Source organism: Primulina eburnea, chromosome 3 (genome assembly GCF_022965805.1).
Source record: "Primulina eburnea isolate SZY01 chromosome 3, ASM2296580v1, whole genome shotgun sequence".
Lineage (NCBI taxonomy): Eukaryota > Viridiplantae > Streptophyta > Magnoliopsida > Lamiales > Gesneriaceae > Primulina > Primulina eburnea.
This window is the reverse complement of record NC_133103.1, coordinates 12,047,264-12,071,815: the sequence shown is the minus strand read 5'-3', so window position 1 is coordinate 12,071,815 and position 24,552 is coordinate 12,047,264. Positions and strand designations below refer to the sequence as shown.

General features: G+C 33.7%; 3 protein-coding genes across 3 annotated transcripts; 2 read left to right on the top strand and 1 right to left on the bottom strand.

Moving 5' to 3' along the window:
• Positions 1 to 51: 51 nt before the first annotated feature.
• On the bottom strand, positions 52 to 2,305 carry LOC140826458 (uncharacterized protein At2g23090). The gene is made up of 3 exons (XM_073188766.1): positions 1,998 to 2,305; positions 1,863 to 1,903; positions 52 to 373 (listed from the first exon to the last, which is right to left on the bottom strand). The coding sequence occupies exons 1-3, from the start codon at positions 2,071 to 2,073 to the stop codon at positions 254 to 256; spliced, it is 237 nt and encodes a 78-aa protein (XP_073044867.1). The 5' UTR covers positions 2,074 to 2,305; the 3' UTR covers positions 52 to 253.
• Positions 2,306 to 4,135: 1,830 nt separating this feature from the next.
• Positions 4,136 to 5,381, top strand: LOC140826456 (karrikin insensitive 2 receptor CA-like). The gene has a single exon (XM_073188764.1). It carries the CDS (start codon positions 4,381 to 4,383, stop codon positions 5,194 to 5,196), a length of 816 nt encoding a protein of 271 aa, XP_073044865.1. The 5' UTR covers positions 4,136 to 4,380; the 3' UTR covers positions 5,197 to 5,381.
• Positions 5,382 to 8,613: 3,232 nt separating this feature from the next.
• LOC140826455 (suppressor of RPS4-RLD 1) lies at positions 8,614 to 21,710 on the top strand. Its single transcript, XM_073188763.1, has 23 exons — positions 8,614 to 8,877; positions 9,328 to 9,437; positions 10,202 to 10,893; positions 11,636 to 11,680; positions 11,832 to 11,933; positions 12,008 to 12,088; positions 13,413 to 13,479; positions 13,861 to 13,961; positions 14,061 to 14,168; positions 14,864 to 14,934; positions 15,424 to 15,480; positions 15,898 to 16,006; positions 16,129 to 16,209; positions 16,933 to 17,019; positions 17,506 to 17,712; positions 18,607 to 18,938; positions 19,307 to 19,393; positions 19,531 to 19,630; positions 20,084 to 20,175; positions 20,276 to 20,314; positions 20,440 to 20,530; positions 21,035 to 21,132; positions 21,213 to 21,710. The coding sequence occupies exons 1-23, from the start codon at positions 8,753 to 8,755 to the stop codon at positions 21,499 to 21,501; spliced, it is 3,171 nt and encodes a 1,056-aa protein (XP_073044864.1). The 5' UTR covers positions 8,614 to 8,752; the 3' UTR covers positions 21,502 to 21,710.
• Positions 21,711 to 24,552: the final 2,842 nt, after the last annotated feature.

Here is a 24,552-nt window from a genome sequence, read left to right as displayed (position 1 = left end):
CGCAATCAAATCAGATAAACATATCTAAAGAACGTTTTTTAGAGAAAGATCCAACACGAAGTAGCAACACTATTAAAAAAAAATTTAGTCATCTTCCGAAGTAATATGCAAGTCCATCAAAGAAAATATAACAAATCAAAATCGTCTTGGTTTTGTAACTAATAAATTATTCGGCTCCACAGGCCTATGCTCACAAGTGCCAACTACACAGAACAGCGCCTCCTTTCCAAGATTTTATAGCCCTCTAGTAAAATCATTGCTTCAGATGGGGGAAACAAGAGTGGAGATCAACTTTGGGATGCTTTGCTTCTGCATGTTCCTTGCACTTCACCTCCGAAGTAGTGCACATGAATGTCTGCATACACACCTTGCACTGCATCGGGCAAAACCAAAAGAAATTCGATGCAGTCACTAACATCTACGATTGATCATCATGAAAACAGTAGCACCTAAAGGCAATTGTCTTCCTAGCCTCGCAGCTGAAAGACAAATTGCACTAAATGCTGCAACATAGCATTTTCAAGTAACTAGAATAACACCCAAAGTACGCACATAGCATCAGGCTATATCATGCATCAAAATATGCAATTTTAGTCGGTGATGAACAAAAATATCTTCAATTTGCACCACAAGTCGTAAAGGTTAGAAAGGATAGTCAAATATCTTGTCTTCAGTAAAAAATTTGTAAAGAAAAAATCCATCAAGATAATCATGTTAAATTCATCTAATAGAAAAAATTCTATTGTACAAGATATTATGAATGTAATAACAGGATTTTAGTTCCGAAAGTAAATGAGTTCTTTCCATAATCTTCATGAGCAAGAAAGTCCTACACTCCTGCTATTGAGAAATAATTCCCAACGACTCCGACCATTTTATAACTCTTCATTTCACTTTTGCTATGACCTGTTAGATTAATATTCTATAAAAAATTCTATTGTACAAGATATTATGAATGTAATAACAGGATTTTGGTTCCGAAAGTAAATGAGTTCTTTCCATAATCTTCATGAGCAAGAAAGTCCTACACTCCTGCTATTGAGAAATAATTCCCAACGACTCCGACCATTTTATAACTCTTCATTTCACTTTTGCTATGACCTGTTAGATTAATATTCTATAAAAAATTCTATTGTACAAGATATTATGAATGTAATAACAGGATTTTGGTTCCGAAAGTAAATGAGTTCTTTCCATAATCTTCATGAGCAAGAAAGTCCTACACTCCTGCTATTGAGAAATAATTCCCAACGACTCCGACCATTTTATAACTCTTCATTTCACTTTTGCTATGACCTGTTAGATTAATATTCTATAAAGGGTAGATCATCCATCCAATAATAAGATTGATCCGCTATTGTGAAGCCATGGGTAGGTTGAGAAAATGATGTCTTTACTTCATTGATGCATGATTAAAAGAATCGTATCATGGAAAACCAGAAGCATATTGTTTGGAGTCCGTGGTTTCCCATAAAGTGGGGAAAATGAGTGGCATAACCGAAAACAGGATTTTTCAGAGAAGACTTAGAAAAACAATGGAAATCTTTTCCAATCAACAAAAATCAGGTCTTCATCATCCAAGGAACCATGATGAAGTGTTGGTGAACGTGATCACTAATAATCATTAATCAATCAAGATTGCACTAATTATATTCAAACAACGTAAATATAGGAATTCAAGTGAAGTTTAGAGCTTCATCAAATGTATTTCCTTCACAAACATAGATTCTTTTCAGGTAGTAGTTTCGCGACCACAGAAAATCTACTGCATAAACTACCAAAACTCAACTTCCAACAAGCACCGCACCGCACCATAAGCACATCGATGACTATTACCTAGACACACGTTTAAAAAAAAGTACCTGGATTGTCATGGCTTTCTTGTTGGAATCTAGCTGGCTCCCTACACAGATCGGATAATTCAGGAATTCAGCACGATAAATAAGAGAAAATTTGAAAATTATTACATAATTTTTTTTTGGGGGGGTGGAAGAGACCTTTTCCAGCAGCTTTCAATTTCTCCAGGTTCTTCTCGCGAGCCATCTTCGATTTTTGAGCGTTCCCACCGCCCATGCTTTTCTATTGCTCTGGTGCGCCTTCGAATCGATTATCAGAAATTGCAAGCCCTAGAAATAGACTCCTCTTCTCTCTTCACTTGAGCTAGAGAAAAAGAAGTAAATTGGTCTGAGGCCAAAACTGGGAATTTATGCACACAAACGCGAGGAAAGTGTTTATTCAGAGTTGTCAAAAAAGGCAACGGGGGCAATATGGGCCGACCCACCATTCGGGAGTGGTGTATCGATCGGTTCGTTTGGATAGGTTGGCTGGCTCACAACCTGTCATTCATCTTGGCCAGAAATGACAAGTGGCCACGAGTTGGGTTCAGGTGAGTTTGGCCAAACCCAGACTCGACCCATCAAACCATTGGACAGGCCCTACTTTAACTCATGAACCAGACAGTTCTAATCCGAATTGAACTCTCGAATCCACCAAAATTATTTTTTAGAAGAGTGGGTGTCTCTCATTATCTGTGACACGAGTCAACTCTACTCATATTCACAATAAAAAGTAATATTTTTAGCATATAAAGTAATACTTTTTCATAGGTGACCAAAATAAGATATCTGTCTCACAATACGACTCATTAGACCATCTCACACAAGTTTTTGTTTTTTTAAAATACAAAATAAAATGTTTTAAAAATAATTAATCATTAAAGTTATTTTTAAATTTTATATTAATAATATTTAAAAAAGTATATTTAAAATTTATCAATTTTTATTCAGTTAATAATTAATAAAAAAATGTAAATGTATATTTTCATATTGAATATATTTATTTCATATTAAAATATTATAAAATAAATGTATGAATAAAATATTATTATTAAATATAAAAATTTATTATTAAGAATGATATATGTGTGTGCATGAGTCGGGTCCGATTAAACTCGAGACTTATCTCGATGGGACGAGTTTGATACGGGGTTGGTTTTCGATCCAGCCATTGTTATTTTTAATATCGATCCGCCATTAATGCAGATTAAAAATTTCTAATAAAACTCGCTTATTTGGCAGAATGGGTAAATTCGACAAGTGTGACTTTTTTGACAATTCTAAATGTATGTATTCTTTGATATTTATAATGAACTCCAAGTAATATAATAAAATTATTGCATGTGTTTAAGTGGATGAATAGATGAATACTTGGTCAGTGATTATAGATGAGTGTGTACGTAGACCTTGCCTAATTTTTGTTTATCTTACCAACGTGTTTTGCAGTTTAATGCATTGACCCGAAATTTACTCAATGCATAGTCTTTATTCTTCAAACATTCCAAATGAGAAGTGTAGCCTTAGATCATATTGAAATATCAAATATCGAGCTTATTATTCACCAACAGTAAGGGGAGTCGGGATTTATGTTGGTAAGATCAAAATCGAGTTATATGGATACTTCAATAGATTAATTAATTTATTTTAAAAAATTTAATTAAAACATAATTTTATTTGGAGAGATAAACCAAAAAAGAGTGTGTCTCATGTGAGACCGTCTTAGACGGATCTTAATCTGTGAGACGGGTCAACCTTAATCATATTCACAATAAAAAGTAATACAATTAGCAAAGTAATACTTTTTCATTGATGATCCAAATAAAAGATCCGTCTCACAAATATGACTCGTACGAACCGTCTCACCCAAGTTTTTACCACCAAAAAAAGACACAGAAAGAGTCTTCGTCAGCCTTGTTCCTATCTATATATTATGTTTGAGAAAAATTTCGTTTTGTGTAATCTTTTTAAATTTGCATATCAAGATTTCATACTGGTTAACTATCATCGAGTTGCTAGCGATATCTCATGAAGATTGGAATTACTTCCTGAATTCGCATTGTTGCAATACGGCGCTTAAATCCTTAACTCATAGGACCAGAAAATATTATCAGGATTCCTTGCCAATGCTGGATTTATTTTGGCCCAGCTTTCTTCAAATTAAAGCAAATGGTATTAGTTTTCAATATCATCTGTTTATGTAATAAAACTTCGTACACCCATCCAAATTATGAACATGCGGGAAGAATAATAAAATCAAGTTACTCAGTTTTGCGAATTTGTGTAATTTACAATTACTTGCAAATAAAACCAGATTTGGTGTCGCTGTTACTAGTTTATCACCAAAACTCTCTTTTAAAACGAGACAGTAATTTAATGACTTAATCAGAAACCTTATCCGAAAATTCATGTGGTGGTTTCTGTTCATCTCTGTCACTGTCCAGACTCTCGTGCCCGTGTCCCAATCTCAGCCTACAACACCCGCAAGTCCACGCATTTCCCACGCCAAACCCGATATACCAACCACCGATCACCATCGAATTTCGAAATGGGAATCGCCGAAGAAGTCCACAACGTGCGGGTACTAGGCTCCGGCGAGCTGCAGACTATAGTCCTTGGCCACGGATTCGGCACCGACCAATCTGTGTGGAAGCACCTCCTGCCGCACCTCGTCGAGGATTATCGCGTGGTGCTCTACGACAACATGGGAGCCGGGACGACGAATCCGGATTACTTTGATTTCGAGAGGTACTCGAGCCTGGAGGGGTACGCGCGCGATTTGATCGCGATACTGGAGGAGCTTCAGGTACAGTCGTCTATATTTGTTGGCCATTCTGTCTCGGCGATGATTGGGGCCATCGCGTCAATTACGCATCCTCATCTTTTCTCCAAGATTGTGGCCATTTCTGCCTCTCCCAGGTATCTGAACGACGTGGATTACTATGGAGGATTCGAAGAAGACGATCTCCAGCAACTATTCAATGCCATGAGATCAAACTACAACGCATGGTGTTCTGGATTCGCGCCCTTGGCCGTCGGAGGAGACATGGAAGGTGTCGCTGTTCAAGAATTTAGTCGAACCTTGTTCAACATGAGACCCGACATAGCCTTAAGCGTAGCACAGACAATATTTCAAAGCGACATGAGACCATATCTAGGCCACGTCGTAGTCCCGTGTCACGTGATACAGAGCATGAATGACTTGGCTGTGCCGGTAGTGGTTTCCGAGTACCTCCACCAAAACCTTGGTGGTAAATCGATCGTCGAGGTTATGTCAACCGATGGTCATTTGCCGCAGTTGAGCTCGCCGGATGTCGTCACTCCGGTGCTTCTCAGGCATATTAGATATGACATTGCGGCTTGATGGCTTTTGACTCTTTTGTGTGTTGTTTTGTTTGCATATGGTTTTGGACATGTAATTCGGTTGTATTCTTTTTTATCTAGTGTTATACACATATATATATATATATATTTATTATTAATAATTAATTTATAAATAATAGTAAGTTTGTATTTTAAATGGATGAATACGAGTGGAGTTTATCTATTTTACATGAATATAAAATCAGTCATTATTGTTAATTATTGTAAAATGACATTTTTGGAATTAAGAAAAAGACTACACCAAATGTGACTACCATTCAATTATCTTGTTTTATTAATAGTATATAGTATAATATAAATGTGTAAATTATTGAGAGTGAATTTCATGTTTGATGCATAAAAAATAAACTTAAAACATTTAAAATTGTAAATTCAAAATTTCAAATTTCTTAATCAAATCATGATAATACACAACATAAAATTACTACACAACATAAATTACTACGTTTATCAAATTTAAGAAGTGGACCACACATTACGTGTGCGTGACAAGAGAATGATATTTTGTTAAAATTTGATGAGCAGATCTTTTGTAGAAAGGTTTTATGAATTTTTATCTGTGAAACGGGGCAACACTATCAATATTCACAATAAAAGTATGACTCTTAGCATAAAAAATAATATTTTTAATGATGATTCAAATAAGATATATGCCTCACAAAATACGACCCGTGAGACCGTCTCACACAATTTTTTATCAAATTTGATTATTACTTTTCATAGTCAAATATATATTTTTATGTGTAATTAATTAAGGGTAAATAAAAAGAATATTTTAGATTTTGAGCGAAATGATTTTCATTTTAAATGGCCTTCATCGTCTATTCATTTATTTTTGCCTGAGGTTCTTGGCTATGAAAATGCTAGGGATGAGATTATACGTACACAATTGTGGCGCTCAAAACATCTCCACGTATGTGACATCATATGCATAAAAATTTTCTTTTCAACAACGTAATCATATAATGTATATACGAAAAAATAGTGCAATCACCACATTATCTACATCAATGTAGCAGAAACAGTATAATAAATACACGCATAACTCAAATAAGACAATAAGCTATATTGTCTCTATACACTATCAGCTACATGACTAATAAATACACGCATAACTCAAATAAGACAATAAGCTATATTGTCTCTATACACTATCAGCTACATGACTGTTTGACTAGACACACCTAATCTTTCACGTCAATATTGTCTCACGGTATAGTCCTGTTCAACATAAACAACCTCCAAAAGGTGAACATATACAACAATCATCATCGTAATATATAACAGTTATATTAATAAAAACATAAAATATAACTGAAATCATAACAGAAAGACAATCAAACCATCAACGACATCACTCTCATACTACCGTAATAACAACATCAGCGATTCGCACCCTAACTCCAATGACAACAATATCAACGATCGAACCGCACTCCTACTCCGGCGACAACAATATCGTTGATCGAACAATATCAACGAGATGTCTCCCAATAAACGATAGCCAATAACATCAACAATAATAAGCAACAACAAATATAATATAAAATCACCTATTTCCGGTGATTTACCATCGTTCAACACAATAGTATTTATCAACACTAAACAATAACAACATATGATCGTACGTCAACACGTACCTGATAATCGAGTATATATAAAATCTGACTATTTCTTTGATCCCGGAACGTGCAATGTATCTAAATAATTCAACAATAATATCAAATCATTGTCACCGTATCAACATAATCATAACAGGCTCAATGCATAACATCAAATGACCCTATAATAATCTATTCAATAGAATATAAAACTCGATTATACATCTTCATCGTTCAACAATTAATATATATATTTAGTTATCAATACTAACATCAAATACACCATAATAAATTGATTTCAAATAATAGGCTATTTTACAACATCCGTTAAATTACGAAAACTTTATATCAACATGTAGCATATACTTCGTAGACTCCGAATATATAATCATAATTAATAACAACTGACAAATAACTATCTAGTTTCAATCCAACGATTAAATCTCTAATTATAATAATTGAGAATAATTCAAAATAACATCACTGTAATATTCTCTTCTTCGTTAAAATCATACACAACTCAACATTCTTCAATTTATATATGATTTAATAATTTATCAAATTTATTCTAGAAATCGACGAATTACAAAAATCATCAAAACTAAAATTTATAGCTCAAATTGAAGATCTCGTATCAACGATCCCAAAACTGAAATTGATTTATCGATTGGACAAATCAATAAGTCGCAAGATCGAAAATTAAAATCGAAAACCTTATTATTTTCTATTTCCTCTGTAAGTCCTCAAAATTTTTAAAAATATTAATTTTTTAATATTATATTATATTAATAAAATAAAATAATATAATATATAAATATTTAACATTTTAACATCGATATATCTATTTGGACCAGTCAAATGATCAAATTTCCAAAACTCAAAACATGAAACTTCTATATTTTTTATCTTTCTATGTTATATCCAAATTTCAAATAATTTGGACTTCTTGTGACCAAAATATATCATATTTTATTTCTTCATAGCAGATATCTGATCTATTGAGATCATTTTGTGCTACTGTTTCTTGCGCTCTTCACAATTATTCACTGCACTCATATTTTACCAAGAAGAGTTTGTAATCTGAAAATAGTCTTTTCAAAACTTTATTGTATCGTATTTTCACTGTGTTGAGTAACTAAGAGTTTCAGTAGGCAAAGGATAAGCCCTACTGAAGTGGGTGTGTACAAGAGTTGTACTGTAAAATTCAAAGTCTTTAGTGATATCTTCTGGAAACAGAAGAAGGGGAGACATAGAAGACTTTATCTTCGAACTTCCATAATCTACTGTCCCTAACATGATTTAACACCTTCTTTATCCGAGAAAGAAAAGAAGAAATTGAAAAGAGTTCATCCACCCCTTCTAAACTCTTCCTCGATCCCCAACAAAATCAAATAAAGCAAAGTTTTACTTCACCCATTACAATTATCCTACAAGTTACAATAAAAATGTATGTATATCCACGTTCTACTTCAAAAGGTCGTGTTTGTGGTGTTTTCGTGGCTTTGCATATTTAAAATAACTTAAAAATCCATATTTAATATGTCAAGTGATATGTAGACCTAAATAAGAGATAAGGTCAAAATTAACATTATTTAAGAATTTTTTTAATCATAAGTTACCATTTATTAATTTATATTTTGAAATTATTTCGATCGGACTGGGCCTGTTGACAACTTTTTATCACGGGCTTTTTCGTGCGGGCTGGGCAGTCTAGTGTCTGACCGCGTTAATTGAAATTACCATGACGTCCTTCCTTTCTATGAGTGATATTTGTCAAAATCTCCTTGTTCCGGCAGCCCGTGGTACTTCTTATTCCAGTTTTCCATATCTGCCCCTCATTTCTCAGTCTCTCCCCAAACACGAGCAAAGAACGAAACTATTACATACAACCTCATCTGATCTATTCATTCCTATTTAATCCAGATTTTGCTGCCAATGGCGACGGCCGCGGCGGCGGAGCGGATTGAGCTTGCTAAGCTGTGCTGCTCGAAGGATTGGTCAAAGGCAATCCGCGTTCTCGATTCTCTCCTTGCTCACTCCTGCGTTATCCAGGACCTCTGGTAATTTTGATTTTGGATTTGTTTTGCTATTTAATTGTTGGTTCTTAAATAATGGGATTTCGTGCAGTGATCTATTATTTTGGTTTTTGGTTATGATGTGTGGCTTTCGGCAATCGAGCGTTTTGCTCTAGCTAATTAGTCATGCTACCTAAACTAACTCCGGATGGTTGGGTTTTGTGAAATGATGTGTTGAATTTGATTTTTGGGCTTTTGTTGTAATGATTTTTAGTTCAGTGGTCAAGCGCTTTTGTTGTAGCCAAGGAGACTTGCTATTTTAGTGCTAACTCTGGAGCACTTGTTTTTTTTAATAAAAAATAAATTCTGTTGTGATGTACTGATGTTGAATTCAGCAATTGAGCATTCGGTTTTAGCTGATTGGAGCTTCGGAAATTGTTCTACTCAATTTGATATACTTTTTATGTTTTCATTGTGGTGATGATGTGAGTTCAGCAATCGAGCATTTTGCTATAGCCAATTGGAGTTGCATAAGCATGCGATAAAGGATTGCGATAAGGCATTAAAGCTTGATCCTGCGCTTATCCAAGCCTATATACTAAAAGGTAATCTTTCTATCATTTATCGACATTTTTAATGAGTTCACTTTGGTTGATGGGAAACAATGGGATCAGATTTCATTAAAAAAATATACTAGGGTCAAGCATGGAATTTGAAATGGTATTTTTCAGTGTCTCTGCTTAGTGTTTGGTGAGGTTCACTGAGTGCCTTAAAATGTGAGTTAGTTTTGGTCAACTTTTTGCTAATACGTGCGCGATATGCAGAAATATAAAGAATTTATGCTAGGGTAGTTATCTTCAAGGTGTATCATTTGTGTTAAATGTTGCAAAGTGAGCATGCATAATTATTGAGGCAAAATGTTGGCAGGTCTTTGTAGTTTATTGGTTTTGGTTTAAAATTGGATTACACATAATAAAACATGATTTTCACTGCCAAATGTAATGTAAACTAAGCATAGATCGTACTTGTTGGATACAACACAATTTTTTAAAGATTTTAAATTGGTGAACCTTCCTTTTATTATATGTCTCATTGCATTCTTTGAATACAGGTATAGAGTTATAAATGTAGGTTATGGAAAAGATGAATGTTGTGCATTCTTTAGGCGAAGTTCTCTCCTATGATTGCCATAACTGTATGATGGGGCTAGTGATTTTTCCAAATCAAAAAAACTTTAGCTGTCACTCGATCAATTTTATTAGTCAATTATTAAATTTAAAAGTTTATTTTATTGTTTTGTTCGACGTGACTTTATATTGAAAATTGAGCGTTCATTTCCTTAACCTGATCTGAATTCTTTGAGTTCCAGGTCACGCATTTTCTGCTCTGGGAAAGAAAGAGGAAGCTCTTTCAGTGTGGGAGCAAGGTTATGAGTATTCTGCTTCTCAGTCTGCAGATCTAAAACAACTTTTGGAGTTGGAAGATCTCGTGAGAATTGCAAAACAAAGTTCTAGTTCTACCTTTTCAAACCATGAGATGGAGTCAGCTGGTTCGTCATTCCAGGCATCTGAATCTATTATTTCAATGGAATCAAGCGAAGTATCCGACAGCCATGTCGGGTCAAATGGAAAACTTGAACCATTCAGCAAGTCAAGTGATCAATGGGAGGTCAATGACAGAGTGAAAAACCAGTCAGGTCTTACTGTCAATGGAATTAAAGTGCTTGACAGACCATCAACCAAAAATCAAGAGAGTCAAGAAAGAAAAACTAATGGGATGTGTGACAAGACTAATGGGATGTCTAACAAGAGTAATGGAATATACGACAAGTTTGCAGGACAGTCTGGGTTGAGTGATTCAGCCGAATCATGCGTTGATTCTTCAGTGCTTTCTAATGATTCTATTGATTTGTCTGATAGCTGCAGTTCATCGATTAATATATCCGACATACATCATGAATTGCTTGACGAGGACAAAAGGAGCAAAAAGTTCTGTGTTGCGCGGATATCAAAGAATAAGTCAATAAATGTAGATTTTAGATTATCAAGGGGCATTGCGCAGGTAATTTCCACCGATTTATTGGTATTATGATAAGTAAAATAGAGCCATTTCTGGTCAGTAATCGTAACTTGAATTAGCGATTTTTGGCTTTCAATGTTTCAGAATTAGTTTGATGTTAATTTTGTTTAATTTTTCCTTGTTATTAAGTAGATAATCCGTTTTGTTTTTACCTTTCATAACTTTCATGTATGCCCCATTTTTCATTTTGGTGCAATTTGACTTTGTATGTATTCAATAAAATGACAGTGAGGGTTCGGAATATGCGTGACTGATGGAAGTTACTTTTGACTGGAAAATTAATGTTCTAAATTTTTTTTGAGGATAATGCAATTTTCTTTTCGGATGTTTCATACTATGTGAAGGAAAAACAACATGAATCCTGGTACTTTTGTCTTTGAGGTTGTGATGTGCCAAAAAGTAATTAGTGAACATGTGATTTTGTGTTATATCCTACTGCTGCTGTTTCATCAATTAGGTGATTTTTTAGCCCATCATCACTTTTCTAAGAAATCGAATAACTTTATCTATGTCATGATAAGTGGGCCATTTACCTTCAAAAGACACCTAGAGCCAGAGTTCTAATGGTTTATTTGAGACTGGGGGAACAAACAATTTTGAAGCTGGTGCTTTGTTAATTAAATGATTCAGCATGTTTCAAGATTGCTGTTGTGTTCTACTCGTCGAAGGATATTGTGAATTTTTTGTTACCCTGTAAGTTATGATGTTTTCTATATTTTTGCAGGTTAATGATGGAAATTATGATCATGCTATATCTATTTTTGACAAGGTCGATAATTTTTTTTCTTTCTTTCCTGTTTTCAAATTTGTCATACAATTCAGAAACTCAATGTCTCTCCATGTTTTGCGGTTGGAAGGCAAAAATAATGTTTGCCGCGATGGTTGTTTCTCAGGCATTCATGTTTTGCTTCATGTTTCAGATACTACAGGAAGATCCTGATTACCCTGAGGCACTAATTGGAAGGGGAACAGCTTACGCTTTTCAACGAGAATTACATACTGCTATTGCTGATTTTACAAAGGTATGTTTCTACAAATCCAGTATTCGGGTAAAACTTAGTCTTTAAAGTTGGAATAACATGGTTGTTTTGAATAGGCAATACAATCAAACTCATTAGCTGGCGAGGCTTGGAAACGTAGAGGGCAAGCCCGAGCGGCCTTGGGAGAATCTGCTGAGGTAGAATCACTTTCTCTTATTTTGAATACATCTTTTTGAAAGGAATTTTTGTTAGTTAAATTTCCTTTGATGTAGTTCCTCTGAAATTGGTTGTGTGTGTTCTTCTGTGACTGAGAAAGCTGGTTTTCCTTTCCTTCCAATCTTTATTGATAAAGACCGCCGGTTCGATCAAATTTAACTTTCTCCGTCAAACCCTCTATAAAATTTCAATCAAAGCAATTTGCAGCATTCATTGTGTGAAAAACTGTATGTTCTACATATTCAAGAAGCAGCAAACAGCCCCCATTCTGGATACCTGAGGTTTCAACATTGTCCTCTGTTTTTATCATTTGATAACTTCATTGAACAATCATTAATTTCACTATTATGCTTTGATACTCTAATCATAGTGATAATTGACTTTCTACATATGTTATATGTCATGACTTCTCTAACTAACTATAAAATTTGTAGCAGTATGTTAATTTGTCATTCTCAGTAGATGTCCACAATTTTTTTTATCGCTTCTTTCTCCAGGAAGCGATTAAGGGTGTTAATGTTTGGCTTTGTTTTCGCTGCTTCCAGTTAGCTGTTTTGAGAAATGATTTTTTGAAAAATATTAGGAAATGAAGTGTACGTTCGGTTTTGATTTTTTTTTTCACAAAAAACTTATAGTTGTCAAATCATATAAACATTTGTTTGGTAACTGATCTTTTAATGGTATGTGGATTTTTTTAGGCCTAAATTGTATAATTTCATATAATATAATATAACAACATTGTTTTTTTTAGGAAATATGAAAACATGAATTAAAAGTAATGGTTTGTTGGGAGATCTGAAAATGAGTTTTTAGAAAATAATATGAAAATAAAATGGCGTTGTCGTTGTTTCTAAAGATGAGAATTGGTTTTAAAGAACAAACCAAACATATTTTAGAAAATTGGTTTTAGAAAATAATAATTGAGATTGACCTTGGTGAGGTTATTTTCAACAACGAGTTGCTTAAGAAGATTATATTTTTACAATCAACTTGGATTGTCATAATGTTGTTGTCCATGGTAGTTTAAGGAGAGCAGAGGATGCCATTCAGTAGAGATTGAATTGAAGATATAGAGATGGTTTGTGGTGAGGCATTGGTTGGGGGTGGGGGGCCGGCCAGCAGTGTTGAAATTTTGTTACCATAAATATCAGCGTATTACATGAGAGTTGCACTGATATTTAGTTTATGATTCACTGGATCCATGTGGAGATATCACAAACTAGTGCTTATGCAAGCACATTCTGTGGGTGTCTTTTTTCGCTTATTTTCGTAGGCATTAACCTTCCCATTATTTCTTGGTGTCAGGCAATTGCTGACTTGACGAAAGCTCTGGAATTTGAGCCAAACTCGGTGGACATATTGCATGAAAGGGGTACTTACGATAACTCAATAATATATGCTGTTTTTTTATGATTTGATCCATATTACCTCAGCCTTTATCATGTTCTTAAAGATCATAGTATTTCAAATTAAATAAAGATAACCCGCGTTCTTGGCTATCTCTTCTAGTCTGAGCAAAGGTGGTTTATTGATTCTATTCAAATAACAGATATATGAGATATTATTTCATGTTGGCCAAGCAGATGATGTCTGCTTTAACATCGTTAGGACTCCAGCATCTAGACTTGTTTGTTGCATGTTGTGCTTGTCATGAAAGATGAAGGCTCCTTCCTTCTTTTGTTTTCCCCCTTTAAATTTCTTGTTACTTTGTTAGGCACTACAGAAATAATCATGTTAATATAAAAACTTGCAGGTATTGTGAATTTTAAATTTAAGGATTACGAAGCTGCTGTTAAAGACTTAACTGCATGTGTAAATGTTGACTCAGATAACAAATCTGCGTACACTTACTTGGTCAGTCCACAACAACTAAGCTTCAGTTACTTATGTTGAGCAAAGTTAATGGCTTACACAAAAAGTGTAGAGGTAAATTGTGTTTGGTTTGTTTTATAGGGTTTGTCTCTATCCTCGCTTGGTGAATATAAAAGAGCTGAAGAGGCACACCTGAAAGCAATCCAAATCGATCAAAATTTCCTTGAGGCTTGGACTCATCTTACACAGGTATTATTGAGTGCATGCATAGTTGTATACAAGTTCTTACCTTTTTCTCCTGCAAAGAATGATTCACAACTTATAGGCATGCAGCATACCCTTAGAAACCAAATAAATATCTTAATTTTTCTGCAAGTAGTAGAGAGCAAATAATGGAAAACAAACTCAATGCTTCCTTTTCATCTGTGTTTCTGAATTTTGGAAACTATAATGATAATGCATGTGGTAAACTAAAATTTGTTACATGCCTCATATGGTAAACTAAAATTTTTTACATGCCTCATGTGGGAGCATTGTTAAATTATAATGAAAACATTTTCATTCAGAGACATCTCTAAGCATCTAAGACTAACCCATCTTCCTTAACATAGGCTAACTAGTCAGACACCAATTATCTTTCATACTTCCATAACCCATTTATTTCACCCTGTGATGATCCACAACAGCCTTTCAACTTGTTCCTTTGCTATGAATGAAGGAACATGGTGATTTTCTGGAAAAATCAATCCATATTTACAATCCATCACAGTTTGTTGTTTCAATATTTGTTAGAATGATATCTCAATTTGTGTAAATTGCAACTTGCTTGTGACACTTAATCCTTTTAGTTACGGAAGTTTGTGAGAGCACATAGATTTCCTACCTGTTATCTGATCAAATCAGATGAACAGTAATTCTAGTTGATGTTTTGAATTTTTTGACAGTTTTATCAAGACATGGCGGATTCAGAAAAGGCTCTACAGTGCCTTCACGATATTCTTCAAATTGATGGCAGGTACACAATTTGTATAATGTTTTAGTTTCCATGCTTATATCTAGTGTTTTCCAATATGAGTGCCGAATGATTGATAAGGTGTTTGAGTGACTGAATACTACGCATTGAGGTAAAACAATTACTTGGTAAATTATGTTCTGAATTTACTTCTTTCCATTATGTTACTTGTTTCGAATTTTGTCACTATGTTTTTCCATTTTTGTTATCTCATCTAGTGCTCCCCGTATGGATTTCTGTTACGGGTATTTAATTAAATATTTATCCTGGGATAAAATTTGTGCATTTCTGTTGAATTTCTTTCTAGATGCTGTCCATCTGGCCACTATCTTTCAACAATTAATCTTTCATCAGTGTTTTAACGAGCCTAGTTGCACGTTTCCCAGCTTTGATAGTGGAAAAGAGTCTCATAAGCTTGAGGGGGTTGAATATAAATAGATTTGATTCATATATGTAGATGAAGCATATTGAAAATTTTATTTTTGTCTGTAGGTTTGCCAAAGCATATCATCTACGTGGGCTACTACTCCACGGGATAGGAGAGCACAGGTAAAAAATTTGGAAGCATCTGTTCTTGATATAGTAATTGTATGAAGCTAGAAGTGCCAGTTGTTGTAAATTACTGTCGAGTGTTTGGAACCGAGATGTAAAATTAAATCTGTTTTGTGATCATGCTTTCTCGCGATTCTGAAGCTTTTGTTTAAGTTATTTTGTAACTTCGATCTTTGAGTACATTTCCTGTCAGTTCTGTTTCATTTCCAATCCAATGTCTTATGTTTTCATGTGTTTAATTATCTCACGTATTTTTAAATAAATCTCAATAATTTAAATATATTTATGTTTTTGTATTATTACGTATCTTTTAAATAGTGTGCTTGGGTTTGATATGACCATCTCTTGCAGAGTGTTTTCATGTATTATATTTTTGACAGATCTCCAAGTCTATTTTCTTATTGATGGTTACAGGAATGCAATTAAGGAATTATCGGCGGGATTGAGCATTGAGAGCTCCAATATTGAATGCCTTTATTTAAGAGCGTCTTGTTATCATGCCATTGGGGAATTCAAAGAGGCGGTATGAGAATTTCTCTCTATTCCCTGTTCCATTTTGCACTTCAACTTTCTCGGTGGTTTTGTTAATATGTAAATATTCTTTTTTAGTTTATAGCCTCACATCTTGTGAATTTCATCGTGCAGGTGAAGGACTATGATGCGGCTTTAGATATTGAACTAGATTCAATGGAAAAATTTGTGCTCCAGTGTTTAGCCTTCTACCAGGTGATTTATTTTTCATTGTGATATCATTGGAAAAAGCTTCAGGTCATTTCTTTTATTACAAGATTTAGTTGATAAAATGTTTGTGTAAATAAGTTCCACAGAGACGCAACTTGTGTGATGTTGAAAAATTTCAGAAGATCCATTGTTTCCCATGGTTCTAATAAAGCTATAAATTTTAAATTGTTTGATAGCATTACTGCAAATGACAAACAAAGATGCATTTACTGTGTCCTTTCCTATCTTGGTTCCTCATACCGTAATGGGTTTTGCTGAATTTAATTAAATAGGTGGTTTCTGAGAGAGATATGCAGAGGTTACAGAGGCAAGATGGAAAAGTGAACCGAAATTCTCTAGTAATTTCATGCCCTAGTTTAATAGACGTTATACCTTTACATTGTTTGATGTCACTGCCTTAGAGTTGTACTCATATATGGTGATCAAATCCTTACCTTTACAGAAGGTGTTGAATTCTTGGTGAATTCAGTCTATATAGAAGTTTCTGGAGGTATATTATGACTGTTTATCTTACAAGTTTAGAGTATAACCACATGAAAATTGTCTAAATATGTGAAGTTTGTTGACACTGACCTAATAAATTGTGGTAGCTGGTCTTGGACAAGCATTTTCTTCATTACTTTGTTGAAATATATGAATCTTATCCAGACATCAGAACTATTGGAGCTAACCATTGCCTCGTGCAACTTTTCTACTATGTTTTTGCAGAAAGAAATTGCTTTATACACGGCTTCAAAGTACAACACTGAATTTAGTTGGTTTAACCTTGATGGTGATATAGATCCCCTATTTAAGGTAAAGTATGATTCATAACCTTTTCTTTCCATATCTATTTCCTTCAGTCACATCATTTTACATGATATTTTTCTTGGATCCCCTAAGTATTTTGTATCACCAATGAACTTTGAATTAGCATAGAACCAAAGAGAAGACCGATATGCATGGCAAGTAAAATAGCTATATAATTCACGCAAAGCATTGTTAGAGATGCTTAGTGGTAAATTGTGTGTGATTAGTAAATGGATGCATTCGTTTACTGTAAATGTTGGATCATGTGTTTTGTTCATTAGTTTGAATGTGAGTTGTGAACGAGCTTCTGGTTGGAGAGGATGGAATTGTGGTTGAATGATGTTTATCCAATTCAATTTAGCTAAAAACATTTGACTGGAGAGAGGATTCATTCTTAAATGAGACTGCAAAAGGGTTATGTATTCAATTTAGCACAGAAAATTTGTTATGTATTCTCGTTTCGTTATTAATAGTCCTCCCTACTTTTCCCAGGAATATTGGTGCAAAAGGCTGCATCCGAAGAATGTTTGTGAAAAAGTGTACAGGCAACCTCCTTTGCGGGATTCTTTAAGAAAGGGAAAGTTGAAAAGGCAAGAATTTGCGCTCACAAAACAAAAGGCTACACTTCTACAATGTGCAGATTCTATCGGCAAGAAGATTCAGTATCATTGCCGAGGATTCCTACGCAATAGACGTCAGGTGATTCACATTCAAATGAGTTGGTATAGAAAAAAGATATAATTTTTCAACATGGTACTGCCCGATTTATTTTTATTTTTATTTTTATTTTCACGAGAAATTACATTATCTTAAGCTTTTGTTCACTTATATGACCAAATTTCCAGACATTGGGCACAATTTAGAAAAAAATTATTTCATGATGATTTCCTTCAATTTATGTACGTCACTCATATGCCTTCCTCCCCTTCAATAAATACCCTGTGAGTTAGATTCTCATTCCCTCACTGCAAGGTGGCGCAAGCCATGCACATGTTTCTAGTTTTTTCTAATCGTTCGGCTAGAATGACATTTGACTACTGAGGATCACATTAGCAATTATTAGTGTTTTATATCTGACGAGGGATATCTAGCGTACTCATTTATTTAACAAGAATTATTTCATGAACTGGGGTGGGTTGTCAAATGAACTACAAACATAAGTACAGATATATATATACAACATATATATTCTGGAACTCAAAACTAGGCTCAGCATGCAACTGGTTTTGTGTCTATGGGAAAGTATAATATGTCAACATACTTTTACTGTGGGTACTACCGGGAAGATAATCTATAATGCAATTAAATTGGAACTTGACCATGCAATGTGATGTGGATTGAGTCATGATTTGATCCTTTGTTTTTCTACCACACATTCTACATGGTTGTGATTCTTGTGGCATTTTCATTACTTTGGAGAGGAAGCAACAGCAACTTGGTATTGTAACAAATACAAGCTTATACAACATACTTAACAATCATTGAAGCCAGTCACTGTTTGCCATTTTATTTCCTTTTTCTTTAACCTGGTGTTGCTGCTATAATTTTATCTTTGTGTTAACTGAACATTCATCTATACATGAAATGCACCAGTACCGAATGGCAGGACTCGCTACTATCGAGATTGCACAGAAGGTTTCAAAAGTGTGGCGTTTGCTTCAAAATGAATGGAAGCAGTCAAATAAAGGCACTTCGAAGCAGGGGAAGAAAGTCAGGAGAAAAGAAAAACCCAATACTAGTCAGAACAGAGGGGGTGCTGGTTGTAGCACTAGCAGTTTTTCTGAAACATCAGTGTCCTATAGCACAACTGATGATAGATCATTTGGACATCCTTCAATGTCATGGCACAATGTTTATTCTTTGGCCGTCAAATGGAGGCAGATATCTGAACCATGTGACCCAGTTGTATGGGTTAACAAGTTGAGGTAATTTTTAGTTTATTTACTACATCAAAGATGGCAAACTTTAAAGGCCTTTCTATCTATGTGTATGTATCGGCCTTGTGATTTTTATGGTTTGTACTTATTCGTGGTTTGAAGATTCTTAATTTGCCCTGGAGACGAAATAATTACAGGCTCGGGGCCACATTTATCTGTTATTTTCCAATCCGTCATGAGTAGAATGAAGGGCTTCTGTGATAGCTAATTAGGAGACAAATTCTGATCATGAGAAATTAAATTGTTAAATATGCATGAATTTGCACATATGCTTATATGTATGTGTATGTATGCATATTGACACAGCAAACCATGGTTGCTGTTGACTCTGATTTTTGAACATTCTTGTGATTTAGTGAGGAGTTCAATTCTGGATTTGGTTCCCACACTCCACTAACTATCGGGCAAGCCAAAGTTGTGCGCTACTTTCCCAATTTTCAAAGGTGAAGAATATATCTTTCTTTCTGATAAGTTGGTGCTTTGTATTTATTTCTTTTAGGAGAAAAAATAATCTTTTTTTCTGTTTTTTTCTAAATTGAACTCTTTTCCGGAAAAAAATATCATTGTTTGCGATATGCAGAGCGTTAAATGTTGCTAAAGAAGCGATAAACAACAATAAGCATGTGCGAGACAAGAAGGACCACATGATAAGTCTTCGCGAAGATGAGAAATTGCAAGAAGTGAGTTATATTGTTCTCGCGTGGACACTTATCATCCACTGTTCTTTTCATTCTTGATTTTCATTGACATTATAACGTTCTCTTGATTTTTGCAAATTAGAAAGTAATTTCTGATTTAGTTATTTATTTTGAAGGGTTAAGGCTTTTAGAAATTTGTTTGATAGGCATGTTGTACTCCTTAAGTAAGGTGAAGAGCCGGGCAACACAATACCGAGATTTAATATTTTGGTCCAAGAAGCTGAGAAATCCATCCGATTTTACTTTTTAGACGCATTTATGATCACTGATCACATTTAGATTTAGTATGGTTCTATTTGGAATCACACTTATCATTCTAAATTACTATTGGGAGAGTCGAGTTTATTGTTGTGGATATTATGGAACATTTTTTTTACTATTTGCGTTGTATATGTGTTAATTACTTACGTTGACCACTTTACATGCAATGCGCAGATACTGAAAGCAGAATCCTGTTCAGATCTTTATAGAACTGTGGGTGGGGACTTCTGGTTGGCTACTTGCTGTAAAAGTACAGCAGTAGAGGGGTATCTTTTTCTTTTAATGTTCCTTAATTATTGTATTCCTTTGTTTTGCGGTCCACTTTTTTAAGTACTCGTGTTTAAATTTCTAGTGTTCTTATTTCAGGAAGGATCTTGAAGGTACGAGAATCACCCTAGTAAAATCGTATGTTACAACTCCTTTTTGGCTACTGTTGATTGATTATATATTTTGACTTATTTATTAATTGATTTTTTGGTGCTGGCTTAATGTCCAAGGGTTATGTTTGCTGATTTATTTCTTTCCTTCAGGGGCGATAATGGTTTTGACTTTGCCATCAAAACGCCTTGCACACCTGCGAGATGGGATGATTTCGAGGTGGAAATGACTTCTTCGTGGGAGGTATCTCTTCCGAACTTGGGGCTTGTCAAGCACTGTCTCGAGTCTTTCATCACCTGCTTCATAAGTCTTCTCTTAAATCATACGACACCATATACACGGATTGAATTCTCCCTTTAGGACATTGGTTGGATTTGGGACAGTGTGCTTTCACCAAATTCAACGATTAGGTTCCGTGACATCTTTTCACGCACTATCATACTTGACTTCATTGATGCTGTTACATACTTGTGCATCTGTGTATGTCATGTTCTTTGGCCTGCGACAATGTGTTGCGTTTGATCCTATATTCTTTCATGGTCTTGGTGGATGAAGAAGCTTTTTGAACCAAAATACTTTTTTTTTTCTGTTTAAACATAAATCGCTTCTTTTAAAAACACAACTTAATAAAGTAAGGTGGTTTTTTAAGCTAAGCATTTATGCATCAAACTAGCTTAGTCTCATTGAATCCTTCTAAATTCCGATCAAGTCTCCGGCTTCCCCGAATTGATGGATTTGTATATGCAGGCACTTTGTGATGCGTATTGTGGTGAAAATTTTGGGTCAACAGATTTTGATGTCCTTGAGAATGTAAGGGAGGCAATTCTAAGAATGACATATTATTGGTAAGCTCAGAACTGCAATTTGAATTATGAATATTTAGGGTTTCGGTTTGTCACGGTTGATATTGAACTACCTTTTTTAGGTATAATTTCACGCCACTGTCTCGAGGATCTGCCGTTGTCGGATTCGTGGTGTTGCTTGGCTTGTTTCTTGCTGCTAATATGGAGTTCACAGGAAGTATTCCAGCTGGCGTCCAGGTGGATTGGGAAGCAATTCTGGAATCAGATCCTATCAACTTTGTATCTTCTGTAAAGAGTTGGATGTATCCTTGTCTCAAGGTCAACACATCATGGAAAGGCTACCCTGACGTGACATCAACTTTCGAAACAACAGGATCAGTACTGGCTGCACTGAGCACATATTCTGATTGAGCAATTTGAATAGGTAAGTCAGACGATCTAGTGTCTGAACTGGAAATTCTTGAATTCTGATTTTTCATAAAATGTCGCAAGTTTGTGTATCAAGGCTTTAAATATATAAACTATATGTGTGTTATGAGTTTCAGGTAGACTCGATAAAAAAATTGTGTAGTTGTCAGGTTTCATAGATTTACTATATAAATTAGTTGCTCTTTTGGTTTCGAATCGGTCCATAGATTGAATCCTACCATTGGTACTCTTCTTAAGAGATGGAGTGACGTGATATTGATAATGTCGACAATATGCTCGATTGCTCTATTAACTCAAGATAGGTGGGTGCACATCCAATAAAGAAGTGAAAATGGTCGAACTAAGCCAGCGGCCACCTTTACCTATTAAAAGGCGGGGCAGGGCCTGGCGCACCACATAGACTCCGCAGGAACTTTGGGGTGGTGATAGGGCTTGAGATGCTCTCTTCTTTAATAGGAATCTTTAAAAACTCTAAGAAAATCTAGAAGTTTTTAAAATGTCAATAGATTTTTAAGTACAAGAATTAAAATTTAAGGTACAACTATAAAAGGACAAAAATGTTTTTGATTCAAGAGAAAATTTGGATGAACATTTAATTGAGAAATATAATAAACTCGTATGCTTTCATTTTTCAAGAATAATATCAATACGAAAACTAATTAATTTGTTCTTTTTTTTTCATATATGTTTTTCTTTTTCTCTAGATTTTTTAAAACATATTTGTTTTATTGTTATCAATAACTTAGAATCGAATATCGTTCATTTTATTTTTTGAGTTGTAATCACGTATATTTATTAAAGAATTAATAAAATTTATTATGCTACATAACAAAAAATACATAATATTTTCTTGGTTCATTATTATTTTTAATAAATAAAAATATTTTTTATAACTTTGGTTAGTTTGTATTTTAATTTTGATTATTGCTCATAATTTATATATATGATAGTGAATAAAACATTTTATTTACTTGAATATATATATATATATATATATATATATATATATATATATATATATATATATATATATATATATATGTTGTGTGTGTGTGTGTGTGTGTGTGAAATATGTGTTTGATACGTTGATATACTTTTAAAAATTTAAGAACACAAATATATAATGATAATTAGATTATATTAAAATTTTATAAAGGTAAACTAATTACAAATATTTTAATATACTTATTTTTAATTTTCATGTATAAATAATATATATTTTTTTATTTATAGACATGTCATAAAAAATTTTGATAAATTTTTTCAAAAAAAATTTACTTAAATGAATGAAATTAAAGTTTGATTAAATATTACTATCGAAAAATATTGTTGCTTATTTTTTTAAAAAATATCAATTAATTAGATAAATATTAGAATTGATTTGAATATTTGAAGTTTAATTATAATAAATTTAGTATTGATTTATTTATCATATTTCATAAATTAAATCAATAAGTAAAAATTTTATATTGAATATTTATATTGACAGATAAAAATATTTTTAAATACATAAAATTTATTCGCGTTCAACAGTTAGTTCAAAGAATTTTAATGAAAAAATCACAGTCATAAATTACAAAATATATAGGGTTCTATGAAAAGTTTATAAATATCTATAAAATTCATGCAAAATAAATGTACAATATATGTGAAAATCTTTAGAAATATGTCATATTCTACCAAGGTTACATATTTATCATAAAAGTATCTTATCTAATAAAGTCAACAAATCTCTACAACTGACACACCTCTTTTTATGCAGGGTGTTGTGAACTTGTATCCGAAACGTCATGAAAAATAGTGCTATTTTATCAATTGATTGTAAATTTATATACTTAAAATAAATAGTCTGCTAGATATTTAGTAAAGTTCGGGTATCAACCAGAATAAGATACAAAAGTAACCTCTGATCTGTTGTCCTCCGTATATATGTATTTTCTTTTTAGGGTAGGTCTCTTGTGAGACGGTCTCACGAATCTTTATCAGTGAAACGAGTCAACACTACTGATATTCACAATAAAAAGTAATATTTTTAGTATAAAAAAATAATATTTTTTCATAGATGACCCAAATAAAAGATCTGTCTCACAAAATACGACTCATAAAATTGTCTCACATAAGTTTTTGCTTTTTTTTTAATATCCGTGACAGAGCAAGGGGGGACTGGATCTGGAACTGAAACGACATAGGTTCCAGAATCAAGATTAATTTGACTTTCAAATAACATAGAAGAATCCATTGTGTTCAGTGTTCCAAAGGAAATCTTCTCGGTACTAAAATCATTATCCCACAATTCAGTAAAAAAACAAAAATATATCTCATATCCTAAACGCTAAAGCTCTAATTTTTCCCTAGTACGTTATTTTCGTGAGAAAGTAAAGTCATGGACCTTTTCTTGTCTAAAATGAAAATTTTACCGATATGGAACTACAGGGCCAACGAATATGTCAAATAGGCATAGAGGAAGGGGACACAGCACAAAATTTTGTACGTCAATAAATAAATGTATAGCATGGACCAGCCTACATTTATGATGCCATGAGAATCCAGCCAAAGATGGCCAGAGCCGCCATCAAGTAAACTTACCCCGTGATCACAGTACATTTTTCTATATATATATATATACGCTAATGCTATTGTGCATGTTCAACGCCTGTATCGTTGTTGCATCTCCACCGAGCATTGTACGTATTTGATGCAACATAGGATAATTTTTATGTTTTCAAAAAATTAGGCTATTAGCTGATGTTTTATAATGCAATTAGACAAATTTCGTGGCATGTTATACGGATTTTTTAAATCAATCTGGTTTGTATATAGACAGAGATAATATCATAACTGTAAAAATCAATGTGAGTCGTATTGTAATCTGAGTAGGTCTCTTGTGAGACGGTCTCACGAATCTTTATATGTGAGACGAGTCAATCTTATCGATATTCACAATAAAAAATAATAACCTTAGCATAAAAAAGTAATTTTTTTCATGGATGACCCAAATAAAAGATCTGTCTCATAAATACGATCTGTTTAATC